This window comes from Mus caroli, chromosome 6, assembly GCF_900094665.2.
Source record: "Mus caroli chromosome 6, CAROLI_EIJ_v1.1, whole genome shotgun sequence".
NCBI lineage: Eukaryota > Metazoa > Chordata > Mammalia > Rodentia > Muridae > Mus > Mus caroli.
Genome location: NC_034575.1, coordinates 107,837,455 through 107,862,981, shown reverse-complemented (window position 1 = coordinate 107,862,981; position 25,527 = coordinate 107,837,455). Strand labels below are relative to the sequence as shown.

At 45.7% G+C, this 25,527-nt stretch overlaps 1 protein-coding gene across 2 annotated transcripts in view; it reads left to right on the top strand.

The window, feature by feature from the left end:
• The window catches only part of Srgap3 (SLIT-ROBO Rho GTPase activating protein 3), a 230,337-nt gene that overhangs the window by 163,299 nt on the left and 41,511 nt on the right, over positions 1-25,527 (top strand). For both annotated transcript variants that reach the window (XM_029478506.1, XM_021165145.2), the window contains exons 5-11: positions 3,374-3,559; positions 7,237-7,365; positions 8,679-8,900; positions 10,704-10,805; positions 12,837-13,034; positions 17,794-17,878; positions 25,101-25,128. In XM_029478506.1, coding sequence (XP_029334366.1) covers positions 3,374-3,559; positions 7,237-7,365; positions 8,679-8,900; positions 10,704-10,805; positions 12,837-13,034; positions 17,794-17,878; positions 25,101-25,128 — 950 coding nt within the window. The remainder of the gene's footprint in view (positions 1-3,373; positions 3,560-7,236; positions 7,366-8,678; positions 8,901-10,703; positions 10,806-12,836; positions 13,035-17,793; positions 17,879-25,100; positions 25,129-25,527) is intronic.

Here is a 25,527-nt window from a genome sequence, read left to right as displayed (position 1 = left end):
TTTCCTGGGTATAGTAGCCTGGGCTGGCATTTGTGTTCTCTTAGGTTGTATATGACATCTGCCCAGGATCTTCTGGCTTTCATAGTCTCTGGTGAGAAGTCTGGTGTAATTCTGATAGGTCTGCCTTTTTATGTTTCTTGACCTTTTTCCCTTACTGCTTTTAATATTCTTTCTTTGTTTAGTACATTTGGTGTTTTGATTATTATGTGGTGGGAGAAATTTCTTTTCTGGTCCAGTCTATTTGGAGTTCTGTAGGCTTCTTGTATGTTCATGGGCATCTCTTTCTTTAGGCTAGGAAAGTTTTCTTCTATAATCCTGTTGAAGATATTTACTGGCCCTTTAAGTTTGGAATCTTTGCTCTCTTCTATACCTATTATCTTTAGGTTTCATCTTCTCAGTGAGTCCTAGATTTCCTGAATGTTTTCAGTTAGGAGATTTTTTTGCCTTTTGCAAAAAAGGACATATGCCCCACCCTAGTGTATAGCTTCTGAAGGCCAGTCACTATACACATCTGTTTATAAAGTACCTATACCTCCCCCGTCCAAACATCACTAGGGGAGCATGAAGACACCCATCCTCTCCATAGACACCAAGGATGTTACAGGATAGTTGGGACTCCAAGTTCTTCTGAAGTCCTGTGGACTTTAGGATCCTGTCATCCCTTTGTATAGTGGAGAAAGCATAATAAGAGGGACCTACAACCCTGTGCTCATTAGACTCAGACAGTGGGGTCAGACATCTTGGCTTTGAACCTTCACTCCAGCAGTGCTAGTGTTTTGACCTCAAGGAAGATGACTGAAGTGTTTTTAGGTCCTCCCTATAAATCAGAGATCACAGGTGCCTTTTCATGGTTTTTGTTTTTTTGTTTGGTTTGGTTTGGTTTGGTTTTTTGTTTGTTTGTTATTGATGAGAAATACTGTGGTGGATGTGGGTGCTTAGATCAAGGTTCATCATGTAGGAGGTGCTCAGTAAGCCTTATGTGACATTGCTGTTTAAACTGATGTCCCACTGTCTCCAAGAGTGTGCTAAGAATGGCTTGAAATGCTCCTTCAATGGATGCAGATAATATAAAGATGCTTGTAAACTTTGAAGTACCAGGCAAGCTTAAATACAACTTTACATGTCCTGAACTGGAACATCAAGTAGACTCTTGTAGGCTATTGAACTAAATTCTTACCCTACTGAAGTCTGTGTTTCAGGTCCAGTTGGTTCTGGGTATCTGTCTGTTTTGCACCTGTGGAAATATTCAGAAAGAAAAGTCTACACTGAGCATGAACAGACTTTCTTCTTACAATTATTCTCAGTAACTGTAGTATCTACTTACATAACATTTGCATTCCATTAAATATTGTACGTGACCTAGAGATGACTTAAAGCCTACAGAAGGACACACTTAGGCTTTGTGCAGTTGTAGTACTGTTTATATAAGAGACTTGAACATTTGCAGATTTTGGCATCCATGAGGCAGACTGAGAACCAGCCCTTCATGAATACCAAAGGATAACTGTAATTAAATAAAGGCAACAATTGAGGGTTCTGGCATAAATCAACTCATTTCTGAGAGGCCTCTAAATACACTCTTCAGTGGCAGCTGTCTGCCATGTCACCATGTGCAATTGGGTTCCCTGTTATCTTTGGGACCAGCCATCAATGGGATCATAGACAGTTGAGCCCCAGGTTCTTGAGTTTTATTCTTCATGCATGGGAGTTTTAGAACAGCCCAGGAAGGATCCTGGGAAGTTTGGCTTGTAGGGCATAGGAGGAGCATTGTGTGACTCAAGGGTGTGTGTGTGTGAAAAATTGAGGTAATGGCAGGGGGTGGGTGGGGTGGGAGGAAGAAACTGAGGCAGAGGAAAACATGGGAAGCGGAACACCCATCTGGGATGTTGCCCTGGTGCAGTTAGACAGATGCACATGTGGATGACTGAGCAGAAGATCTAGCATGGTGTTTCTCAACCTTTCCAGTACTGTGACTGTTAATACAGTTCCTCGTGTTGTGGTGGCCCCCCCACCATCAAATTATTTTCATTGATACTTCATAACTGTAATTTTGCCACTGTTATGAATTATTATGCAAATATATGATATGCAATAGGTGGTCCCTGTGAAAAGATCTTTCATACCCAAAGGGTTTGACACCCACGGGTTGAGAAGCATTGAGATCTAGACACACGTAGAAATGCTTCTCCCACCCCAATGAATTACCCAGTGAGGATGATAAGTTGATGCTGAGATAAACAGACCTGGAAAGCTGAAGTAGAAAAGTTGATGTAGCAACTTTCTTCACTGAACCCAGGAAGGGTGTGTGTGTATGTGTGTGTGTGTGTGTGTGTGTGTGTGTGTAGATACAAGCAGCAGAAGCTGAATGCCTCTGAGCAGAGAGGGATTGTGGAGCATCGGAAGGGACAACTGCAGTAGGTGCTACCAACTCTTGATTATCTTCAACTCTTGCTGTGAACCACAGCCTAAAGACCCTAGGAACAACAGGACCTTGTCGCTCACCTGGAAGGCTGCACTCATTCCTTCTGGCCACTAGATGTCAAACGCGTACCACTGACAATATTTTCTGGGCTGTGGGCTTTACAAAGAGTGTCCTGGAACTGGCATACTGGAGTGGATGAGATCAGTGAGAAGTGGGTTCTCAAAGCCCTGGGGGAAACTACTAAAGTGAGCCCTGTCGGGTGGGCTGCAGAGGAGTCTCCATCAAGATCTGAGAGGAAGCGCTGGCTACGTGTCTCATTCATAGGGTGCTTTGTAAGCTTGGAAAGGTTTCAGGATGAAACTTCAGGCTCAGAATTCCCCCTGTTATAATCATATCCTGTTTTGTAATAGAAGCTGAGTAGCAGAGTGCAATTTGCTTTGTTGGAATTCTTTGTATAGCTAAGGTTGAATGTATTCCAGGGACCACAGAGTATCTGTTAGGTTATGTAACAGGGCCGTGTGCAAAGCCCGTTTTAGGGCTTTTCCATTGACTTCAGGGTGGAGATAAGGAAGAAGGATACACGGATCACATCTGGCAGGACTAGAGAGGATGGCCATCAAGAACCTGGCTTACCATATCACTTGTAGGTTGTTGTGGCTCTTCTTAATTTTTTGTTTATTAGCTCATGCTTGACACTTAGTAGGGCCTCAGTGATGTGATGATGATAATGAAGATGAGGGTGATGATGATGTCAGTCACGATAAAACTGGTACAGCTGAGGAGCATCTTCATTTCCAGCCCTAAGGGACTCTGTGCAGAAGTAAAGAGGCTAAGGTGAATGTGTGATGGGAAAGCAAGGGTTCTGTGGCCCTTGGGGTGGAGCCAGGGACCACAGAATGTACCGTGCTGAGCCATAATGGCCTATTGGTTTCTTGTACGCATTGTCCTCAGGTCATGAAAACCTACCACATGTACCATGCAGAGAGCATCAGTGCAGAAAGCAAGCTGAAGGAGGCTGAGAAGCAGGAGGAGAAACAGTTTAACAAGTCAGGAGAGCTGAGCATGAACCTGCTCCGGCACGAGGACAGACCCCAGCGCCGCAGCTCCGTGAAGAAGATTGAGAAGATGAAGGAGAAGGTGAGTGAGAGGAATGGGGCCAAGCACGGAGAGGAGAGCGGTGCTCTCAGCCCCTCCTCCTTCTCATGAAGGATGAAGGAGCCTGGCCTGGTTCCATTTGTGTGGCTGGGATAAAACATCCTGACAAAAAGCAACTTAATGGAGAAAGAGTTACTTTAACTCACACTTACAGTCTGTGACAGCAGGGACATCCAGGGAGCAGGCCCTGAAAATGGTTACTCATATTACATCCACAATCAAGGGCAGAGAGGATGGAACACATGTGCTCACATGATTGCTTGCTTATGCTAAGCTAGCTCGATTCACTTAACAAAGTTCAGGACCCAGCCAGTGAGGTGGTGTCACCACATTCAGGGTGGGTCTTCCCATTTCACGTCACTCAGTTAAGACAGTCTCCTCTAGACGTGTCCAGAATCCAACCCAATGTAGACAGTTCCTCATTGACACTCTTTTCCTGGCAATTCTGGGTTGTCAGGTTAACATTTAAAGTCGTCACAAGTCTGTTGTGAAGTTGCCATTGCCGTGTCAAAGACCATAGTTTCAGAATCACTGTGTATGGGTACTGCAAGGCTTTTTGTAGGCATGGTGGAGAGAGCTCAGGATTTGGAGCCTGGAGTTTATTCATTTGTTTACTTGTGTACATTATATGCAAGTGTGTGCACAATTGTATGCAGATGTGGTCCTCCCGTTTTGTGGCTATGTAGAGGCCAGAGGGTGACATCAAATACCTTCCTCTATTGCACTCTGCCTTCCTGTTTGAGACAGGGTCTGTCTATGAACCTGTAGTTCATTGGCTAGACTGGCTGTCCATCAAGCCCCCAGGAGTCTCCTGTCTCTGCCCCTCCGCCAGCCCTGGGGTTATAGACCTACATTCAGTTTTCACATGGATGTCAGGGATCCAAACAGGTCTTTATGCACACACAGCCACCACTTCACCCACTGAGCCCTCTCTGCAGCCTCTGAGCTGGGGTTTTAAATGCTACATTAACACTGATCCCTGAGTTTCAGTTGTTTGGCTCTGATAAATTGATAATGGCTGCCCAGGATGCTCTATTGAGGATTCTGAAGCTATATCAAGGCTTAGCTGAAAAGGTGCTGAGATCGGTTAATGATGTCTGCTATGGCCAGGGAGTTTTGAAGGGCAGGACCCATCTGTGACTTCTAACTCTCCTTTCTTCTTCAAAAGCTATGATCTTCTTGCTGAATCTCTATATCCATCTATTCCCCAGCACCAGAAAACATTTGCAGAGTTCTTCTATATGCCAGCCACTGTGTCTGATGTTTATCTGCTCTTCCATGGGCCTAATTCTATGATTATAGGATCTTTTAGAAATTACAGACTGGATGGGAACAAAACCCAATAGAACCTGGGTAAACAGGGAAGCATATAAAAGTGCGTGTGTGTGTGTGTGTGTGTGTGTGTGTGTGTGTGTGTGCATGTCCTGGTATAATTTTTGAAATTGAGGAAAACCCAAAATCCAGACAAAGATGTAATACCAAAATGGGCAATAAAGTTGAATAGACATTTCTTTTTTTAATATTTTATGTCTATGGGTGTTTTGTCAACATGTATATATACACCCACTTGTATACCTGGTGCCCTCAGAGACTAGAAGAGGATTCATATCCCCTGGAACTGCAGTTATAAGCAGTTGTGAACCACCATGTGGGTGCTGGGAATCAAACCTGAGTCCTCTAGAAGGACAGCCACTGATCTTACCTCTTGAGCCATCTCTTTGACGTCTGAATAGACAATCCTTAGGATCCTGTCTAGGTGGTCTGTAAATGCAGAGCGGTCTGCGTGGCATCATTAAGGATGAAGGAAATGTAAACAAAAACCATATCTCAATAGTGCTTCACAAGCCACCAGAAGGACCACAATAACAAAGGCTGGCAGGAAGAAGCAGGGATACAGATGTGGAAATCAGGGAACCTTGCACCAGTGTCAGGGGCAGGATGTGTATGTGGGTGGTTCTGTCACTGTGGAAAGCCATCTGGTTGCTCTTCAGTGGACCAGGCTACCACGTGTCTCAGTAGCACCTCTCCTGGGTGTCTGCCCCTGGGGCATGAAAACATATTTGTATAAAAATTTGTATGTGAATGTTCACAGTAGCACTGTTCATCGTACCCAAAAGATGAAAACTACTTGAATGGAACTCAATCATGAAAAGGAATGAAGTCCTGATACAAGCCACAATGTGGATGGACCCCAAAGAAGTGAAAGAAGCCAGACACAAAAGGCCACATGCTCTACAAAATAACTTATGTAAAATGTCCGGAATAGACACCCCGAGAGACACAGGAAGTAGATTGGTGGTAGTCTGAGGAATCGGAGGAGAATGAGAGTGTGGCTGTTCACTGGGGCAAGGTTTCTCTCCAGAGGAAGTGCCTGGGTGGAAAGATACTGGCTAAGATTGTAGAGGCTCATTCCTGGTGTAGTCATATGCTAATTAGCAACTTGGCTCCTGGACAAGCCACTTTTCTTCTTGAGTTCTCATTTCCTTGCCTATAAATAGATGAGTTCAGCTAAGATGCCATGACTGTCCTTTTCAATTCTAAAATGAACTCAGTCCAGGAAAGTGGTCCCAAGGTCACAGTGAGTCCCTAGATAGGGTCAAGAGTATCCAGACTGTGTGGATGGGTGTCTAGCTGTTACTGGATGTGAGCTCCAGCAGACATATGCTGAATGATCCCTGAGTAAGAGGATCTAGGAGCAAGTCAGAGGAGATGCCGGAGGACAATTTCAAGGTTGGCCGTGGAACTGGTATACTCCAAAGCTAAATCTCACAAGGAATGAGGAATGGAAAGGAGCAGCTAGCATGTTTTCTTTAAAGAGACCCTGCACCAAGACGCCTCAGTCTGAAAGGGCAGTTATCCATTGTGCCTTCTCTTGTTCCTCCCTTCTGGGCTGGCTAAGCATAAAAGCGGCTTTGCCAAGATTCTCTACCCTGTTCGTCCTTTCATTCAGACCCAGACTCTCTCATTCTTTTCTGCTTTTTCTCCTCCTCCCTTTCCCCCTCTTCTTAAAAGTGATCCAAGACTTGCTTAGTCAGTCTGGTTTGGGTGCCTCAGATCCATGACCCACAAGCAAGACAGGTCACGTCACTGACTTTGTGGAATTCGCTTTCTTGTGTGGATGCTAACCATCAACAAATAAACCAAGAGCTTCTGACAGGACAGAGCAGGGGAGCAGAACAGAGATGGGAGAGATGCATAGCAGACAGGGCCAACATCAGGAGCTTGGTAAGGTCCTGAGTGACATCAGGAACAGCTTGCTTAGAGGCTTGGGTGTGTGACTCCAAAACATCTGAAGGACTCAAAGCAGAAATGCACTTGGTCTCTGAGGATGGACAAAATGGTTGCGTGAGAAACGGCAGATATACAGAGAAGGGGCTGGAATGGTGATCTGGAGTGCTAGCCAGAAGCCGAGTCTTTGGAAGCCCATGGAGGGTACTGAGGGTGGAGTGTCTTACCTACACCCCACTGGTAGAGACCACCTGGAGGTCTGACAAGTGATCAAGTATATTGCTGAGTTCAGGATCCAACAGCACAGCCTTGGTACAGAAACATCCCATAAGTAGGAGGTGGGACTCATTTCCAGATGGTTCACATAGAAATCATCAATCATTTATGACCCTGATAGGCTGGGCTCTGATGGCTATGTCTTCTCCCTACAGAGGCAGGCCAAGTATTCTGAGAACAAGCTCAAGTGCACGAAGGCCCGGAATGATTACCTGCTGAATCTGGCAGCCACCAATGCAGCTATCAGCAAATACTACATCCATGATGTCTCTGATCTCATCGATGTGAGCAACCTGGGTGGCCTGGGGCTGGGTGAGGGTTTCACGCAGGCTGCAACATCTTATCAGCTAGAGCAAGTCTGGGAGTAGGTGGGAACCTATCTAGGCTGGTGCTTCTCACAAGCTGGGGGGAGATGGAGCTGGCCATGGTCCTTAACTGACAAGTGGGTTGGCCAAGCTTTTGTAACCCTGCTAGAGAGGATAAGGGCTGGAAGTGTTTGGGGTTGGGGTATGAGCTAATTCATGCTTACACTTTCTGTAGATGGAAGTGAACTCTGGTGGACTCCCCATAGCTTGATTAGTTAGATACACAATACCAACCTCCAAAGTCCTCCCTTCTGTACCAGGGCCTCTGCTAGGTGTGAGAGCACAGGGCAAAAGTGTATACAGTTTGCACTCTTAGAGGCTGCTGGTATGGAAGAGAAGGAGGCCATTAATTCAGAACCCTTGTTGAGTCCAGCCACCATGGGAAAGCCATTGGGAAGTTCTCCTGGGAAGAATGAGTTTGAACACTGAAGGGCAGAACACTGACAGTGGGTAGCTGGCTGTGCAGGGCACCCTGGAGAGCATCAGGCTTAAAGAAGGATATTGTGAGTAGCAGTGATGGGAGATAATGTCTTAGAGCCAGGACTGTTTCTCTGTCTCCCCTTCCATGATAAATGGAGAATCCATTTTTGTAGGTGTGCAGTAGTAGGTTTGGTAGTGGCCGCTGGATTCTTTCCCTCTAACCCTATGTATTCTATTCTGGAAGCCAGGGCATGGGGTTTGGGGGCAGCAATCTGCTCAGCCTTCCAATGGCCTAAGGCTAGCCCCCTCCTCTTCCCTAGCTCTCAGCTTTTAGCTTTTAGCCTTTATGCCTTTTTACTTGCCAAATGATTATTGAGCACCTACTGTGGACTAGGGCTTAAAGCTCAGCAGTGGGGGGCAAGAGCCAGCAAGCCCCTTGGAGCATACCTGCCTAAAGCACATTACTAGACAATTCCAAAGCCAAGTGGCAAGGGTCACAGTGAGGGAAGCAGAGGGCATGTAGATGTCTGACCAAAACCCAGTATGGAGAACATTGAGGAAAACTCCCAGAACGAAATGGGCTATAAGTTTAATGGCAAATGGAGAACATTCCAGGCAGAGAGCATGCTTGGAGGTAAGACTGTGTTGAGAGCCCGGGGAGATGAAGGAGGCTCTGTTGGTACCCACATTTCATCTCTGAGCTCCCGCTGAGGGGTTTGATATGGCTTGTTCAGTGCGCTGCAATGGAAGGTGATCATAGGTCCCCACACCGGCTCTCACCTGTACGCATCTGTCCTCTGCCTCTCCCCAAGTGCTGTGATTTGGGCTTTCACGCCAGCCTGGCCCGCACCTTTCGGACCTACCTCTCAGCAGAATATAACCTGGAGACCTCTCGCCATGAGGGCCTGGACGTCATAGAGAATGCAGTGGACAACCTGGACTCCCGGAGTGACAAGCACACAGTCATGGATATGTGCAGCCAGGTCTTTTGCCCTCCACTCAAGTTTGAGTTCCAGCCCCACATGGGGGATGAGGTAGGCTTCCTGCCAGAATCTTGCATAATGAGTCCAGTTTCCATTACCATATGAAAGTACCTGAACCTGAATACGTAGTGGTTCTCAACCGGTGGGTCATGACCCCTTAAGGGTTCACCAATTCTCTCACAGAGGACCCCTAAGACCATCCTACCTATCAGATATTTGCATTAGAAGTCCTAACAGGAGCAAATTACAGTTGTGAATTAGCAATGAAGATAATTTTATGGTGGGTGGGGTCACTGTGACATGAGGAACTGTATTAAAGTTGTACCATCCAGAAGGTTGAGAACTACTGAGCTAGAGGCCTCTTCAGTTTAGATACAGGAAAGCTAGGAGTTCTAAAAGCATGGTGCCGGTATCTGCTTGTCAACTTGTGAAGACTGTCCTGCTGTAAAATGACATGGATATCATTCTGCAAGACAGAACAAACATGTAGCTCAGGTCGGTCTTTCTTCTGCTTCTGATAAAGCCACTACTGCTGCTGCGGCAGCCATACCCTCAGCGCCTCGTCGAAACCTAGACACTTCCTGGCAGCCCACTTCCGAATACTATTTTCACAGGACTTTGAGAATGAGTTTCCCATGCCTCAAATTTGGGAGAAGGGCGTGTTAACATCCTAGCTACTACTTCTGTTCTTTCCCATGCTCCTAGTGCATTGTGGGAGGAGAAAAAGCCTGAGCACATAGGCCGTTATTTACCTCAGTGGCCTAGGGTCATCTCTTAACTCATGAGCTTCTTCAGATGATCTCCTTGTCTTGTTTGCTAACGTCCCCTACCTACAGAATTGTAGGACCTTGGCTTTCCTTAGACCCCCCTCCTAGGTGTGTTTAGGAAACTTCAAGGATGCTCTAGTCTTCCTAGAAATAGTCTCCTGTATCCTTGGACCTTAGATGGCCTCATCTGACACCCCTTCCAATACTGTGAGCCTCTGACGCACCAGACAATTGACTTTCCTTCCATGCTTGTGCTGTCCAGACCCCAACTGAGGTCTGGAGAGGAAAACAAAGTCACAGGTAGTAACAGCTTTGGAAGGGAAGACCCTGAAAGAATAGTGCAGCCACTCTTTGTTTCTGTGGGTGACTACTTCCAGGGCACTGGTGGTATCTGAATTCAAGGGTACTGAAGCTCCTCACATAAGAACACTATACAAAGAACTTGTGCATATCCTCCTGTATACTTGAAATCGCCTCTGCATTACTTAGCATTCCTAACACTATGCAAATGTTGTGCACAGTTGTGTTGTATTGTTTAGGGGGCAATAAGAAAATGCCTGCCTACATTCAGTCCAGAGATTTTTACCCCCCTCCTATATATACTTTCTGGCCTTGGTTGGCTGAATTTGTGGACATGCCGTTTGTAGACAAGACAGACCAACAATGTGATTGTCACAGTTGTCTCTGGTGCATCTTTACTCATTCCTGATAGTGACAGGAGCACTTGTCAACTGCTTCTGGTTCACTGTGCTCACTACTGTCTGTTCAAGCAGTTACTTTCATTCCACAACTCCCTGCCTTGCAACTGATTAGTCTGGCTTGCTAAGATTATGTCAAAGGTCTCTTCAAGCCCACAGTGACTATGCAAATATGACTAAAGAACCACGCTGGCGACAGCAGGAGGGTAGATGCTAGAGTAAGAGGACCCTAGCTCCCATCTGGTACTGCCTTTGCTGTGTCCAACACGGGTGACCCAGGGCAGACTACTTGGCCTTGCTGGACCCGTGTCCTGGGCTCTGGATGGAATGTTAATGATAGCCCCCACCCTGGTTCCACGGATCTGCAATGACAGAGTTCCTTTCTGCAGGTTTGCCAGGTCAGTGCACAGCAGCCTGTCCAGACGGAGCTGCTCATGCGGTACCACCAGCTGCAGTCCAGGCTGGCCACTCTCAAGATTGAGAACGAAGAGGTGAGTGAGCTGCTGCCCTGCGTCTAGTTTCTTTGCGCTTGTGCAGTGGAGTCTCATGCCCTGGGCTATGTAGAAAATGATGGCTCATTGGTGGGAGACTATATAACCACACAGCCCACCTGCACTAAGAATATTTAGTGCCCTAAAGGATGCTTACAAGACCTCAAGTGGAAGGGAAACAAGAGAAAGCCGGACTCTATGTTTAGAACGATTGCAGATTTGCAGGCTTAGAATGCTTGGGAAAATGTTTTCAAATGTGAGCCTTGGCTCCATCTCAGCCGTAGAGTGACTGGTGCTTACTACTGAGTTGATGCTTTTCTGCTTCACTCTCTGCTATAAGTTTTGGTTCTCATCATCAGGAGTCAGAGTTAATATTTAAAATCACACAATGAAATAGGTAGTCCAGGCCACCCTAAATGTATTGTGGATTTTCAAACCCCAGGGAGTGGGTCAGCCTCACCAGTCCAGGGTTCCTCCCATATTGCTGAGTGGCATGGTATCACACTGTGCTGGCCCATTCGGACATAGACTGAAGAAGCCAGGCAGGCAGTGTCAGAGGAAAGATGTCAGCCAACCCTGGGGCCCTGAAGAAAGGACCCCAGGATGTGGGCAGTGCCATTCAAGGTGGTGTGCAGTCAAGGTGGAAGGTGAGGAGGCCACTGTCTTCAAATGTCATGAAGGCTATCCTGGACAATAGGGACAGTTGTGCTTGGAATCGCTATAGAGGGCAGAGCTAGGACAGAGCTGAGCTGACACAAATCGAAGCAGGCCTGGGGAAGGTCACAGGAAGACAAACCAACATGTTTTTTAAACCTGGCAAGACAGATACAGCAGGCAGACAGAATGCGTCCTTTCTTTCTGCTTATCTTCTGTCTCCCCACCACCACCATAAAGGATGTTTAATGGTTTACATGTATAATGCCATTAATGAGATTTAAATGGAAATCAGGGCCACAGGGAGGAGACGGAGGCACACAGCCCTCTCTGTGAGCTGTGGGTGGACTTGGATATGCTTGTCCTTGAATCAGTTTCCTGTCTGTCTATGTTGGAAAAAAATCTTTGATTTTGATGTATTCACTCATTTGTCCATTCAACAAGTATTTATTTATGTGGTATTTATTCACATAATACATGCTAGACATTATTCTAGATAGAGAGTAAATTAGGGGAACATGGCCTCATAGGTCTTCCTCTTTCTGATGAGAAAACTAATTAAAATAGGAAGACCAATGAGTGACTGCATGTGGAGAAACATTGAACCATGAGTGCTATGGTATGAAGACATCAGGAGCCTGACACCATTAGGAGGTGACATTTCAGCTGAGAAAAATAAGAGAGACACTAAGTGTCAATGATCTTATAATAAATAGAGTCAGATTGTTTTGCCAGTGACCCCTTTGGACTGACCTACCTCTGGGATATGGAGTCTGCCACTGAGACCCCCTTCATCCCAGGGCTTCTGTGAGACTGAGGTCCTCAAACCCTGCTCCTGTCATCTCTGTGGTGTGTGGTTCCACTGTGCCTTAGGATGGAAACAAGTGTTCCAACTAAATCCTGTGGCAGTGAACTAACTTCCCCAAGGTTCTGTCTCCCAGAAGATCACACCCACTATTAGATGACCTCTTCCTCCATGAATGAGGGAAAACATGAGAGAATTTCTGTTGATTTCCATGTTCAAGTGGCATCCCTCTAGCTCCCAGGAGAAGTCTCGTTTAGGTTCCTCTAACCAGACCAGAGAAAGAAGCCTAGAAACTTGACTCCATCATCCTCATGACATTCCTCAGCAGAAGCAATCCATTAAATGACCTTAGATTGGGCAATCTGGTTTCTTAGCCTGCCAGTTACTTGGTCTTGGACCAATGACCAATTCACATCACTGTTTATGTCAATATAAGAAGATCAGCCATCTTGTCCTGTGTACCTTCTAGAGATGTTAAGTAAAAGAACAAAGAGATTCTCAGGAAAAGGACTTAGTGGTGTCAGAGGCATGATGAAATAAAGTGTATTTGTGGATATACTGTTTTTCCCTAGGTTCGGAAAACCCTGGATGCCACCATGCAGACCTTACAGGACATGCTGACTGTGGAAGACTTCGATGTCTCTGATGCCTTCCAACACAGCCGATCTACAGAGTCCATAAAGTCAGCTGCTTCTGAGACCTACATGAGCAAAATCAACATCGCCAAAAGGAGAGCCAACCAGCAGGAAACAGAAATGTTTTATTTTACAGTAAGTAGCATCCAGTACCCAGAGGCCACTGTCTGTTGACACCCTGCCTGTGGCTTTGGAAGAAGTCTGAATGAGAGAGATCCAGCAAAATACTATGACATAAGTCTCCCAACGTGCTTTTCAACATTAGGTTGCCTGGATTGGTTTTCTGAAGTGTAGAGTGACTCACCCGTGGGTGGTATTGGCATTCATCCTGAGTGATGGTCACTGATGCTTTTGGAAGGAACCAAAGAGAGAGTTTTAGTCATTTGGGTTAGATCAGCGGTTTGCAACGTTCCTAATGCTATGATCTTTTAATACCCCATGCTGTGGTGACCTCCAACCACACATATATTTTATTGCTGCTTCATAACTATAATTTTGCTAATTACAAATCATATTATAAATAACTGATATACATGATATCTAACATGTGACGACCCCTCCCCAAAGGGGTCAAGACCCACGGGTTGAGAACCTCTGGGTTAGAGGAACCTGGTGAAGGAGTCAGATAACCACCCAGAGTTCTTTGCACTCATTATTTTCCTAAATTGGTGACTAGACATTGAAAACTAGGACCTCAGCATTGCGAGCTAGTTATTCAGGAGTTGCTAGTCTCTCTCCTATAAAATCCCAGGTTCCAGACCTTCAATTTTACCAGGGGACAGGAGGAAGAGGGAGGATAATTGGGGCTTTAGTTCAAGTTAGGCTTATTGAACATGGAGGCTGGGGCTGTAAGGGACTTATTTTCCATGTGGTACACATCCACATATAGGTCATGGGGACTCTGCTCAAATGCCCAAGGTGACAAGCTTTCTTTCATCCAAACAGCCCTGCTGCTTGAGTGTGCCTGGTACTGGATACAAAGCTTTTCTTTGTTATCATCAGGAAATCTGCCACCCCAGGATCCCTGGGCATTGGTCTCCATGCTGTTTTCTTTGGTGACCAGCATGAAGCTGATGCTATCTAACAGTCTTGGCTGCAGAAAGCTGGGGTTTCCATTCTCCAGGTTGTAGACCCTGAATTTCCCGCTCTCCCTTATAAGCTTTGGTTCTGAGCATCAGCATCCTAGTGGCTCCTGAATACATTCTCTAAAGTCAAATACAATATCTAAAGTCAAAGTCGTCAAGGACATATGCTGCCATGCCCTATACTTGCTTTGATTTGTTTTTAAGCTCAGATGGCATCAGCTAACTCTCTCTCCATATGCAGCCAGGCCTCCCTCCTCTTAAAGGTCTTGTAGGTAACAACTTAGGTAGGTCCTCCCTGAGCTATCCTCTTGATGGACTCCTGTCACAGGTACCAGTTGTCAGAATCTTAATCCAACTGCTCAACACCTATGCTCTTCTCAGATCTTGTATGGTGTGCAGATTCAGGGAACACGGTCTCCAATATCTTAAAGATTGCTAAAAGGAAAATGTAACGGCTATGCCAGGCTATCGACAGGCTGAAAAACCAAGTCACTTGAGACATATAGCTAGACTGATGTTGACTGAATTATCCTCATAGAATCTGCCACAAATTAATCCAGTTCTAGCCTCTGACTCTATATTGTGGTTAGCCTTTATAAGACCCTGCTGCAGTCCCGTAGCTGGCACATACCTCATTCCTTCCATCGGTATTCTTTGACCTTGTCAAGAAAGAAAACAAAGCTAGTGTCTTAGTCAGGGTTTCTATTCCTGCACAAACATCATGACCAAGAAGCACTTGGGGAGGAAAGGGTTTATTTAGCTTACTCTTCCACACTGCTGTTGATCACCAAAGGAAGTCAGGACTGGAACTCAAACAGGTCAGAAAGCAGGAGCTGATGCAGAAGCCATGGAGGGTGTACTGGCTATTTTTGTGTCAACTTGACACAGCTGGAGTTATCACAGAGAAAGGAGCTTCAGTTGAGGAAATGCCTCCATGAGATCCAACTGTTAAGGCATTTTCTCAATTAGTGATCAAGGGGGAAAAGGCCCCTTGTTGGTGGAACCATCTCTGGGCTGGTAGTCTTGGGTTCTATAAGAGAGTAGGCTGAGCAAGCCAGAGGAAGCAAGCCAGTAAAGAACATCCCTCCATGGCCTCTGCATCAGCTTCTGCTTTCTGACCTGCTTGAGTTCCAGTCCTGACTTCCTTTGGTGATAAACAGCAGTATGGAAGTGTAAGCCGAATAAACCCTTTCCTCCCCAACTTGCTTCTTGGTCATGATGTTTGTGCAGGAATAGAAACCCTGACTAAGACAGAGGGGATGTTCTTTACTGGCTTGCTTCCCCTGGCTTGCTCAGCCTGCTCTCTTATAGAACCCAAGACTGCCAGCCCAGAAATGGTCCCACCCACAAGGGGCCTTTCCCCCTTGATCACTAATTGAGAAAATACCCCACAGCTGGATCTCATAGAGGCACTTCACCAACTCAAGCTCCTTTCTCTGTGATAACCCCAGCCTGTGTCAAGTTGACACACAAAACCAGCCAGTACAGCTAGTCTTCATGACCTCTGGCAACTACCGCTTCTATTAGAGGCCTACGGGGGAGCAGGAAGTACAAATTGGGATAACTAGAATGCCACCTCTGCAGTAGTACAAAATCTGGGTAACAGAAGAAGGGGCCGAACCTTGTATATAAAGGAATCTTGTGTCTTTGACCAAGGAAAGACATTATATTTTTCTTTATGCTTATGTATATTAATATGTATGCATACTGATATGTGTGTGTATACATGTATGCACATGTGTATGGAGGCTGATAGACAACTCAGGTACCATCCACCTTATATGTGTGCACCTCACCTCTGGTTTTTATGAATTCTTAGACATGTGATAAAATCAGAGGTACTGTTCGAAGCCTACATGGCCAACCTGTAAGTCAATCCTTAGCGAAGGTGTGAATTACCCAGGGCCAGGGCACTTGCTTGAAATTCAAGTGCTTCGTGTAGTATCCTCCTCAGCAGGGCTCTGAAATGTGGAAGTTTGAAGGCCCTGTGATTCCTCCCCCGTGAGAAATGAAAGGTTAGAATTGAGGTATCAGAAAGCAGAAATTTTCATGTTGACCTGGTGAGGAGGCTGCTGGTCCTCTGCCCCACATTTGTTGATTCACCCTAAGTCTACTCTCAGCTTACCTCCAGGAGATAATGATGGGGAGAGGGGAGGGCATCTGGAAATAGACAGGCCTCTACTCCAGGCTGCACAGCGAGGAGCCCAACTCTGTGCTTCTGATTCCTTAGAACAAATATGATCATGCTTTCTCTACCAGCCCTCCAAGGTCATGGAGAGGTGCTATTCTGTGTATGTCTGTGTGCATGTGTATGTGTGCATGTGTGTATGTGTGTGTGGCACTCAGTGGAATCACATGGCAGTGACTTTTAATGAACAAAAGGCCAGATCCTTAGAGTTGAGTAGGTCTCTGGAGAAAGAGAGAAGGCATGATAGCCTCCCACTCATCTGAGAAATCCCCCAGGGTGAATGGCAATGTGGCAGGGATATTAGACTTCCCCATTTTTTTTAGAGCAGGCTGATTCTGGCTGGCTTCTCTCTGCCATGGTTGGGAAAGTAGGTTTCTGTGTGAGACATTAGCTGATGTATCAGCCTCTCACCTCTGTCTCTGTGACTTGATCCTCAGAGCCTTTGCAAATGCCATCAGCAAATGCAACAGGCCAGACATTCTGCCTTTTTCATATTCTGACTTCCATGTCTTCTTACACTGTTGTGACTGCAGTCCTGGACCTCAAGCTAGAGATTCTGCTTTCATTATTTTTCAGACAAGATCTTAGCACAGGCTGGCCTCATATGTAGCTGAGGATAGCTTTGATTCTCTTTGCACTTAGGGTGCTGGGATCATAGGCAAGTGCCACTATTCCCAGTTTCCGTGTAGCTAAGCTGGGCAAACACTCTACCACCTCAGCGCCATCATTCCTGCTTCACATTCACCACCAGCATCCATCCTGTCTGACCTGCTGGCATTGCGCTTACTCTGTGGTTCAGTGACTGGGCAGTCTTCTGGTGCTGTTGGATAGGGGGTGGAGCAAGAGAAGCTGATACCTATATGGAGATGTGGTTGAGGCCCAGGCAAGTGATGTGTGTGTGTGTGTGTGTGTGAGAGAGAGAGAGAGAGAGAGAGAGAGAGAGAGAGAGAGAGAGAGATCAGCTGTGTTGCTCTTCTGGATGGCTCTCCATCCCTTGTCACTGTTCCATAACACACCAAATTTGACAAGGACAGTGACCTAGGAGGTAACCAGAACTCTTCCTGGTCCCCCTCTCAACATTCTGTGATGCTTGGGGCAAAGCATTTTGTGTACACTCATCCTTAGCTCATCCGACCAGAAAACTATTCCCCCCAGTATAGTGATGGGAGAAGTCCCATTAGAAGGTTTCCATTGGCCTGCACAGGCCTTCCTCATGTGGAAGAAAGGCTCATCTTTGGCTCTGCACTGATAGCCCTTGGCCTCAGCTGCAGGGCCTCTGCTCTCTTCCTTGTTGCTCTGATACTGGATGCATAGTGGAGCTTTGGTGACCAGAGGAGCCTTTCACCTTGTGCTGCCCACAGTCTTCACTGTAGAATTGGCCACCACCACTGCCATGGTCTCCTGCCTCTTGTGTACACAACCCAACTTACAAGACCTGAGGGTCCCTAAGAATTAGCCACTTGGAAGAGCTTCAAGCAGGTGCAGAGGCCTACCTGTCCCCATGTCAGGTCCCTGGGTGGCCTGATCTCTCTTTGGTTTCCCTGTCAGGAAGATGACATGAAGACCCTGTCATCACTTGGCAATGTGACCTTAACCTTCCTTATGTCCATGTGTCTTACAGAAATTTAAAGAATATGTGAATGGCAGTAACCTCATCACCAAGCTGCAAGCCAAGCATGACTTACTCAAGCAGACCCTGGGTGAAGGTGAGTTGATGCTGGAGAGCCCAAGAGGGACTACTATATGGCCTGGAGTAGCTGATCCACCTCAGCTCAAGACATCCAGCATCGGACAGGGATAGACCTGATGCTGGACTCTTGTGCCTTCACTAGACAGGTTGGAAAAACTGCCTTGGTACAGGGGCTGGGATGAGTCCTGTGTGGCTGTAAGAAAGGGCAAGGCCAAGGGGTGGATGGGTCCCCATAAATAGGAGGTGAGACTCTAAGGACATAGGGACCAGTGTTTCTCAGCACATGTCAGGAAAGTGTTGGAGAGCCTCACCAAGGTTCTAGATCCAGAGAAGAAAAATAAATACATGGTATGGTTTAGTCCTTAAGAGACCAGAAAATTAGGTCTGAAGCAACCGAGCTTCCAATGGTATCGGAGTATTCTTAGCTATTCCAAAAGCACAGGGAGGTCCTGGGTCTGTTTCTTTGACCCCATCCAAAATCCTACTCTCCCTTAGTGTGCTCCAGCTAGGTTGGGAAATCTTAAAACTTCAATCTTAGTCCTGCTGTCTTCAAGTCTCTGTGTAGAAACATCACCCAGCATAGGGTATAAAATATTTCTATTAACCTCAAGGATGTCCATGCATCCCTTTTTAGTCAGTCTCTCCGTTCTCTGCCAATAGCAATCTCTGATCTGATTCTCTTTTCTCTCTCTCTCTCTCTCTCTCTCTCTCTCTCTCTCTCTCTCTCTCTCACACACACACACACACACACACCTCACTCCCCAGTCCCTTAACCTCACTCTACCTTCTCTTTGTTTTTCTAGGTTCTGACTATATAGACCAGCATGATTTTAACTTTATAATCCTCCTGCCTCAGGCTTGCAAAGTGCTAGCATTTCAAGTGTGGAGGAGTTAGCTGCAGTGAGCTTTCCCTTCATCTGTTAAGTTCCTCCCCTCCTGACCTCTAAGGATTGGACCCATGTTGAGAAGGTCAAGTCAGTATGTCTTGGTGACTACTAGTGTTTTGAAATTAAGATTTCCTGGGCTTAGAAATCCAAGCACTTTTTAAAAAAAAATCCAAGGTCCCAGTTGGATCCTTGGTCTGTGGGATAGAGAGGTTTCTGGTCCCTGCTCCCCTCCGAGTGCTAACCCATTTCTATCCTTGTCTGCTTGGCCTTCATGTGATCATAATGCTTGGCTGGCATGGCTCCTAGTCCATTTGGTCTTCCAGGTTTTATCAACTATGTCTCACACTGAGATTGTCCTGGGGTCCACTTAAATCCAACCAACAAATCCGGGTCAATGCAGATGACAAAAATGTATTGTAATCAAGCAGCTACTGATTGATCAGGGCAACAGAACAGACTCAGGAGCTGAACTACAACCCTGAAGAAACATTGGACAGCATATTTAAAGTATGACACCATGAAGCAAGGGAGTAGTAGAGTGGGCTGTAGTATCATCTAATCATATTTTGACATAAGGTGTTGAGCAAGGGAGTGTCCATCAATCAGGATAGGAGTTGGTTCCTAGGCCTGGGAACATAAACTTAGTTTGACCCTGGCAGCAAGATGGAGAAGTTGTCCTTGAGATGTCTGGACTCAGACAGCTGTTCCCTTACGAGTTGTCCCTGACATGTCTGGACTCAGACAACTGTTTCTTTATAATAGAAGCTGTTCTGCTATTGGGAAGTCCCCAGCTCCCCTGAACCTGGGACCTTGAATTTACTTTCTCCCTATGATTAAATGAGTCTAAAAATGAAATGACAGTATTTAGAAAAAGTTTCTTGTGCATGTTACCAATGAGATGTGACCTCTGAAGTCTCCTTTCCGAGTTTTGAGCTGGTTGGCAAGAATAACTCTGAGAAAATGATGCTTCTGAATGGAGGAACAGCTAAGAACCACCTAGAAGCCCCATCGTGTGATTTTTAGCGTCACCTACAGAAAAGCCCAATGTGCTTCTTTTGACATTAGGGACAGATCTTAGGAGACTGGTCATTTCTACGAAAGTTTTCTTTGTCTAAATGAATATTTTATTTAGAATGGGTTTGAATTTACATAAAAATTGAAAAAATGGTATCATTCTCATAGGGTCAACCCTCAGTTCCCCTTTATTAACATCTTATATTAGTATGGTATGTCACAATTAGTGCTATTAAGAAATTTTTTTTTGAGACAGGATCTTATATATCCCAGACTGGCCTCAAACTTGATATATAACCTTGAATTCAAGGATAGCCATGCATTTGTAATCCTTCTGCCTCTGGCTCCCCAGAGCTCTCCAAGCCTGTGCTGCCACCATGTCTTTCTTTGATATACTATTATAAAGTTAATAAAGCACTGAATAACTGAAAAAGAAAAAGACAAACTAAGTTTACACCAAGATGCTGTTCATATTGCATAGCTACGATCTAATAACGGCATGCTGTGGGTTCTTAGGGCACTGAGTAAGGCAACCAGAATTTGAGCTGAGCAGACAGACAGAGCTCAGACCCTTATCAAATCCACTCTTATAAATTATATTATTTTTGAGACAGGATCTCACTATGAAGCTTTGTCTGGCCTGGTACTTGCTCTGTAGACCAGGCTAGACTTAAACTCACAGAAATCCACCTGCCTCTACCTCCCCAGTGCTGGCATTAAAGATGTGTACCACTGTGCCAGGCCTATTCTTCTAAAATGTAATCTCCAAGTCACCTCAGCTCCACCTGAGCAATTTGGATTGATACCTAAGTGCAGGCAGGGTTAGGGTGTGGTTAGGCCTCATCACTGGTCTACACCTGCCATCAGAGCTATTTCATGTTGCTAGAGATGAAATGAAAACATTAAAAAAAAGAGAGAGGGGCTGGAGAGATGTCTCAGAGGTTATGAGCACTGGCTGCCCTCCCAGAGGTCCTGAGTCCGATTCCCAGCACCCACATGGTGGCTCTCAACCATCTGTAATGGAATCTGATGCCCTCTTCTGGTGTGTGTCTGAAGACAGCTATAGTGTACTTATATATATGAAATGAACAAATAAATCTTTAAAAAAAATGAGAAATATGGTCCTCAGAAATATTCAAAAGTATTCACGCTGGGTTTATTGTTGTTATTTCAGGGATGTTTGTTTGTTTGTTTTGTGATGTCATATGCCTCCATTTCTCCAAAGCACCCCTTTGACAGTGTGACTCAAGGAACCTGCCAGTTAGAAGAAAATGTCCTTCCAGGTCATTTTAATTTACAAGCAAATTTTTGTTCCCCTAAGACAGGGTTTCTCTGTGTAGCCCTGACTGTCCTGGAACTCAATCTGTAGACCAAGCTGGCCTTGAACTCATAGAGATCCCCCTGCCTCTGCTTCCCAAGTCCTGGGATTAAAGGTGAGTGCCACAATGCCTGCCTGGCCAACTAGTGAATGTTTCAAAGGCGGCTAAGTGCTCATCAGGCTGGCATTGCTGTTCTTGAGAGCACACACTCACAGTCCACACTGTCTTGTGTGGTAGTGTCATGTTATTGCCCGGAGAATTTGGTTTGTTGTTGTCTCTGAATCTTTTACCTGTGACCTCCCTATCAGTCTGGGCGTGGGTCTTCTGTAAGTTCCTACCTGTGTTTCTACCTGGGATGCTAGCACATTTCTACTTTGCTGAAGGTCTTAAGTGTTAGTAGTTTATGGTCTGTAACAGAGATGGAACATAGCTTAGTCAGACCCAAGCCTAACAGCCTATCATAAAACTAAGCAGTCCCCTGGACTCAGGTACCAACTATATTTTATACTATGTTTCTAAAACCCCAAATGATCTCTGATTGTAAAGACAATGCTTTAAAAAGAAACTTGGCTGATATTTGTTAGAAATGACAATTCATATCTCTAAATAGGTTGCCAGTGGGTTTCCAGAGAGCAAGGATGCAGACAGAAAGCTGAAGGGTCCCAGAGGAGGGTCCACCTTGACTGTTTTAGGTCATTCAAGGCCATGACCTAAACCTTTGCTTCCTACCTTCTTGCTTCACACAGCTGTCTCTCATATATCCAGAAGCACAGACTGACAGGGCTATGCCACGACACACGGACAGATGGGGTTCCATCCTCACAGGGCACAGCTAACTACCTCAGTCAACCAGCTGCATACAAGCATTATGTAATGATGAGGAGATCCTCTGAGAAATAGGTTAGGCAATTCTATCACCATATTAATATCACAAGCAGTTCTGACACAAACCCAAGGCTGACTATTCCCACAGGGCATATGATGCACGTGTGAGATCACATTAAGAAATTAATGCAAACACAAGAGAAAATGACATAATCAAGAATGACTGAAACACAAGCTGAGGATGCTTTCGGTATAACACACCATGCTGTGTTACAGCAAACTCATGGTTTTAGGAGAAGAAAAGATGTTTTCTAAAGTAGCATAAACAGTAGATATCACTTATCAGTACCAAGTGTTACATGTACGAAGTTCAGTGTGCTCTAATTTTATAAGGACAGTGTAGTAGGTGTGTTTACACCATTGTGACCACCAGTGTGGGAATGTGCTATACCATCATGGCCTCATGAGGTCATCTCTAGACGTGTATTGCAGCTTCACTCTGATCCTAGAAGTTCATAGTCACAATCTACCTTGTACCCGAGAAGGTTCCAGCTGTGTGAAAAGATGGGCAAGAGGGGTCAGGACAGAGGAAATAGTGTGTGACAGTGTGAGGAGGCCATAGCAAGCCCACGGAAGAGTGGGTCATTTGGAAACCAAAAGAAGGGGCAGGAATTGCTTTACAGATGACTCTGTGCTAAGGGTAGCAGTTGGATGCAGCCCTGAGGAAAAGGGTATGTGTTATGGCTGGCCATCCTTCCCCAGAACAATCTCAGGCCATCATGAAGCCTTTTCATGGGATGCTGTGGGTTCTCCCAAGTCTCTGCATGATGATTTAACCGGAGTCTCATGAGTCTATGCAGCAGACCCCCAGACACACGAGTAGATTAAACAGAATACATTTGCCTGCTCTACCTGACTTCTCCCCTGCCCTGGCTGGATCTTTGGCTTCAGATCAAACTCCTGCAGTCCACCCTGTCACCTGCCAGGCCTTTGGTCAGGGGCTGAGGAACAATATATGTCTGTATGTTCCATGTTCTATTCTCAGATCTCAGGTTACCATTTTCCCCCTTCATTTCTTTCTTTCTAGCCCCACAGTGCCTTGCATTCCTTAGGGGAGAATGCTTCTGTTCTTTCTTAAAAACAAACAAGGAAACAAAACCTTAGGGGCTGGGGATTTAGCTCAGCTGGAGAGTACTTGCCTACCATGCATAAAACCCTGGGTTCTAGCCCCAGAGTGGCATGAAAACCTAGCCAATGGCAGGTGGAGGCAGCAGGATCCAAAGTTCAAAGTCATCCTACTTTGCATAATGAGTTTGAGGTGAGACACTCCCCCAACAACAACAACAACAACAATAAAACAAGCAACACAAAACAAACGCTCATATGAACATTAGTCAGATTCTAGTCTAGAGCTGTAACTCCAAGGTGAAGGCCGTGGGCCACATTGGCTGCCAAACACTTGTGATAAGCGAATATAGAAAGAAGAGGAACAGAGGAGCTCTAAGGAGACCCTAGTCTACTCCAGGTGGAGGAAACTCTACTCTGCATCCTGCTTTTCAGCGGGGATGCAAAAGGCTAGCGAGAGGCAGCTCTGCAAATGTCATGGGCAAGACAAACCCAGCAAACAAAGACCAACATGGAGCCCTAGAAGAGAAATCTATGACAGAGCATCATGCTGGAGGACGAAGGAGTCCTCCAGTTGTACATGTAACAGTTTGCAGAGTCCCCTGGAACCTTGACTAGCTAATGAATACAGAGACAGGGGACCCTAGAAAGCGAGAGGAAGATGAAACTTGCTCTGGCTAAAACTCTTTCTTTCACTGCTGAATTGGGAATATATTGTATTGAAGTAGGAGGTGCACTTCAAAAGCAAGAGATGGTAGGAACCTGGGCCAAGATGGTGGTGTTGAAATAGAGCGAAATGGGCCATTGAGGTTAAGAAGGAAAGAGAGCTTTGAAGAGCCTTTCTCTGACTTCCAACCGAAGTGGCTAAGTGATGTCCACTTACCAAAATGTTGAAGACTTGGGCAGGAGTAATTTGAGGACAGGGGAAGAACATTTTGGGGAACAAAGAATGAAGTTCTTGGAAGGCAGTGTTGTGTGACTCATCCCATATAGGGAAACCACAGCAGAACAAAGTACAGCTAGGACCAAAGTCCAACTTGGGGAAATGATGAATTTTATTAGGGTTTCTTACAGGAATATGGGTGAAAGGTTACTTATAAGAACAGAAATGGCTCAAAGACAACTGTATCACCAATGCCAATGCCAGCTCCAGTGACAGCTCACAAAGCTGGGAACCTAGAGTGTACTGCACAGCCAGCAGGCAGCTCAATGGGTTGGAGTGTCTTTTCCAAGTGATTGAGTTGATCTAAACCTCTTCCAGGCAGCCCTGCCAATTTCTGCCTCTTCCAGGCTGGTCTTTTCTCAATCAAGTCTTCTTTGCAGCTTGGTTTCCAATCTAAGAGGGATTGTTTTTGTTTTTTTGTTTTTTTGTTTGTTTTTTTGTTTGTTTGTTTGTTTGCTTGCTTGCTTTGTTTGCTCTGGCAAGGAGGGCCCTAGTGAATCTGTTTAGTTTCAGGGTCTTCCTGAAGCTATTTGGAACTGTTCATCTTCCTGCCTAAAGAGCGTCCTTGTGGGGTGGAATGTTTCAAGCTGGGAGGAAACTGTTACACAACAGGTGGTTATTGACAAGTAGGCAAGGAAACTGTGGTCTGGTCACACAGCGGAATATTACTCAGCCATAAAAATAAATGACCTCAGAAGCAGGGGGATTTCTGAGTTCGAGGCCAACCTGGTCTACAAAGTGAGTTCCAGGACAGCCAGGACTATACAGAAAAACCCTGTCTCGAAAAACCAAAAATAAATAAATAAATGAATAAATAAATAAATAAAATGACCTACCGAATCATGCTGTATGGATAAACCTCAGACAAATTACGGTAAGCTAAAGAAGACAGCTTCAGGAGAGAAACCACAAGGAGAGTGATTCTCTTTCTAGGAAATGCCTATCAAACCTGCAGAGACAGGAAGAGTAGCAGTTGCCTAGGACATGGGGGCAGGATTAAAGAATGACTGAAGATGCATACATGGGATCTGTCTATGGTGGTTTTAAGGGAAAGAAAGTTCTCAGCTTAAAACAATGACCAAAGCCAAGGAAATATCAACATGCAATTTTGTTTTCTTTCCCCAGGGGAGAGAGCAGAGTGCGGCACGACCAGGTGAGAGCTGGGGAATCTGTTGTGTCCTTTGTAATGGCTGCCTGAAGACTGAGGGGATGAGGTGGGAGGGTGGGAGGGTGGGATGGTGAAGGTATAGGGTGAAGACAGCCTGCTGGGAGCCAGGGACACTGGGTAGTCCTCACCTTTGGGGCCACCGGGGTGATGGGAGAGGAGACAGTGGCTCCTGAGGCTGCATTGCTTGTTCTGGCTTTAGACTGGCAAAACCATGCACGCTCCTGCAGGCTGGCCACAGGGAACTTTCATAGCTGCTGAGGGGTAGTGGAAGAGAGTTGATTCCAGGGTGGCTAAAGGTGCTAGCAGAGGCTTTAGGCTGCAGAGCTGCTGTTTTCTTCTTTTGGATGTTACATGGCCACTGCCCACACTGCTTGATAGGCGCTC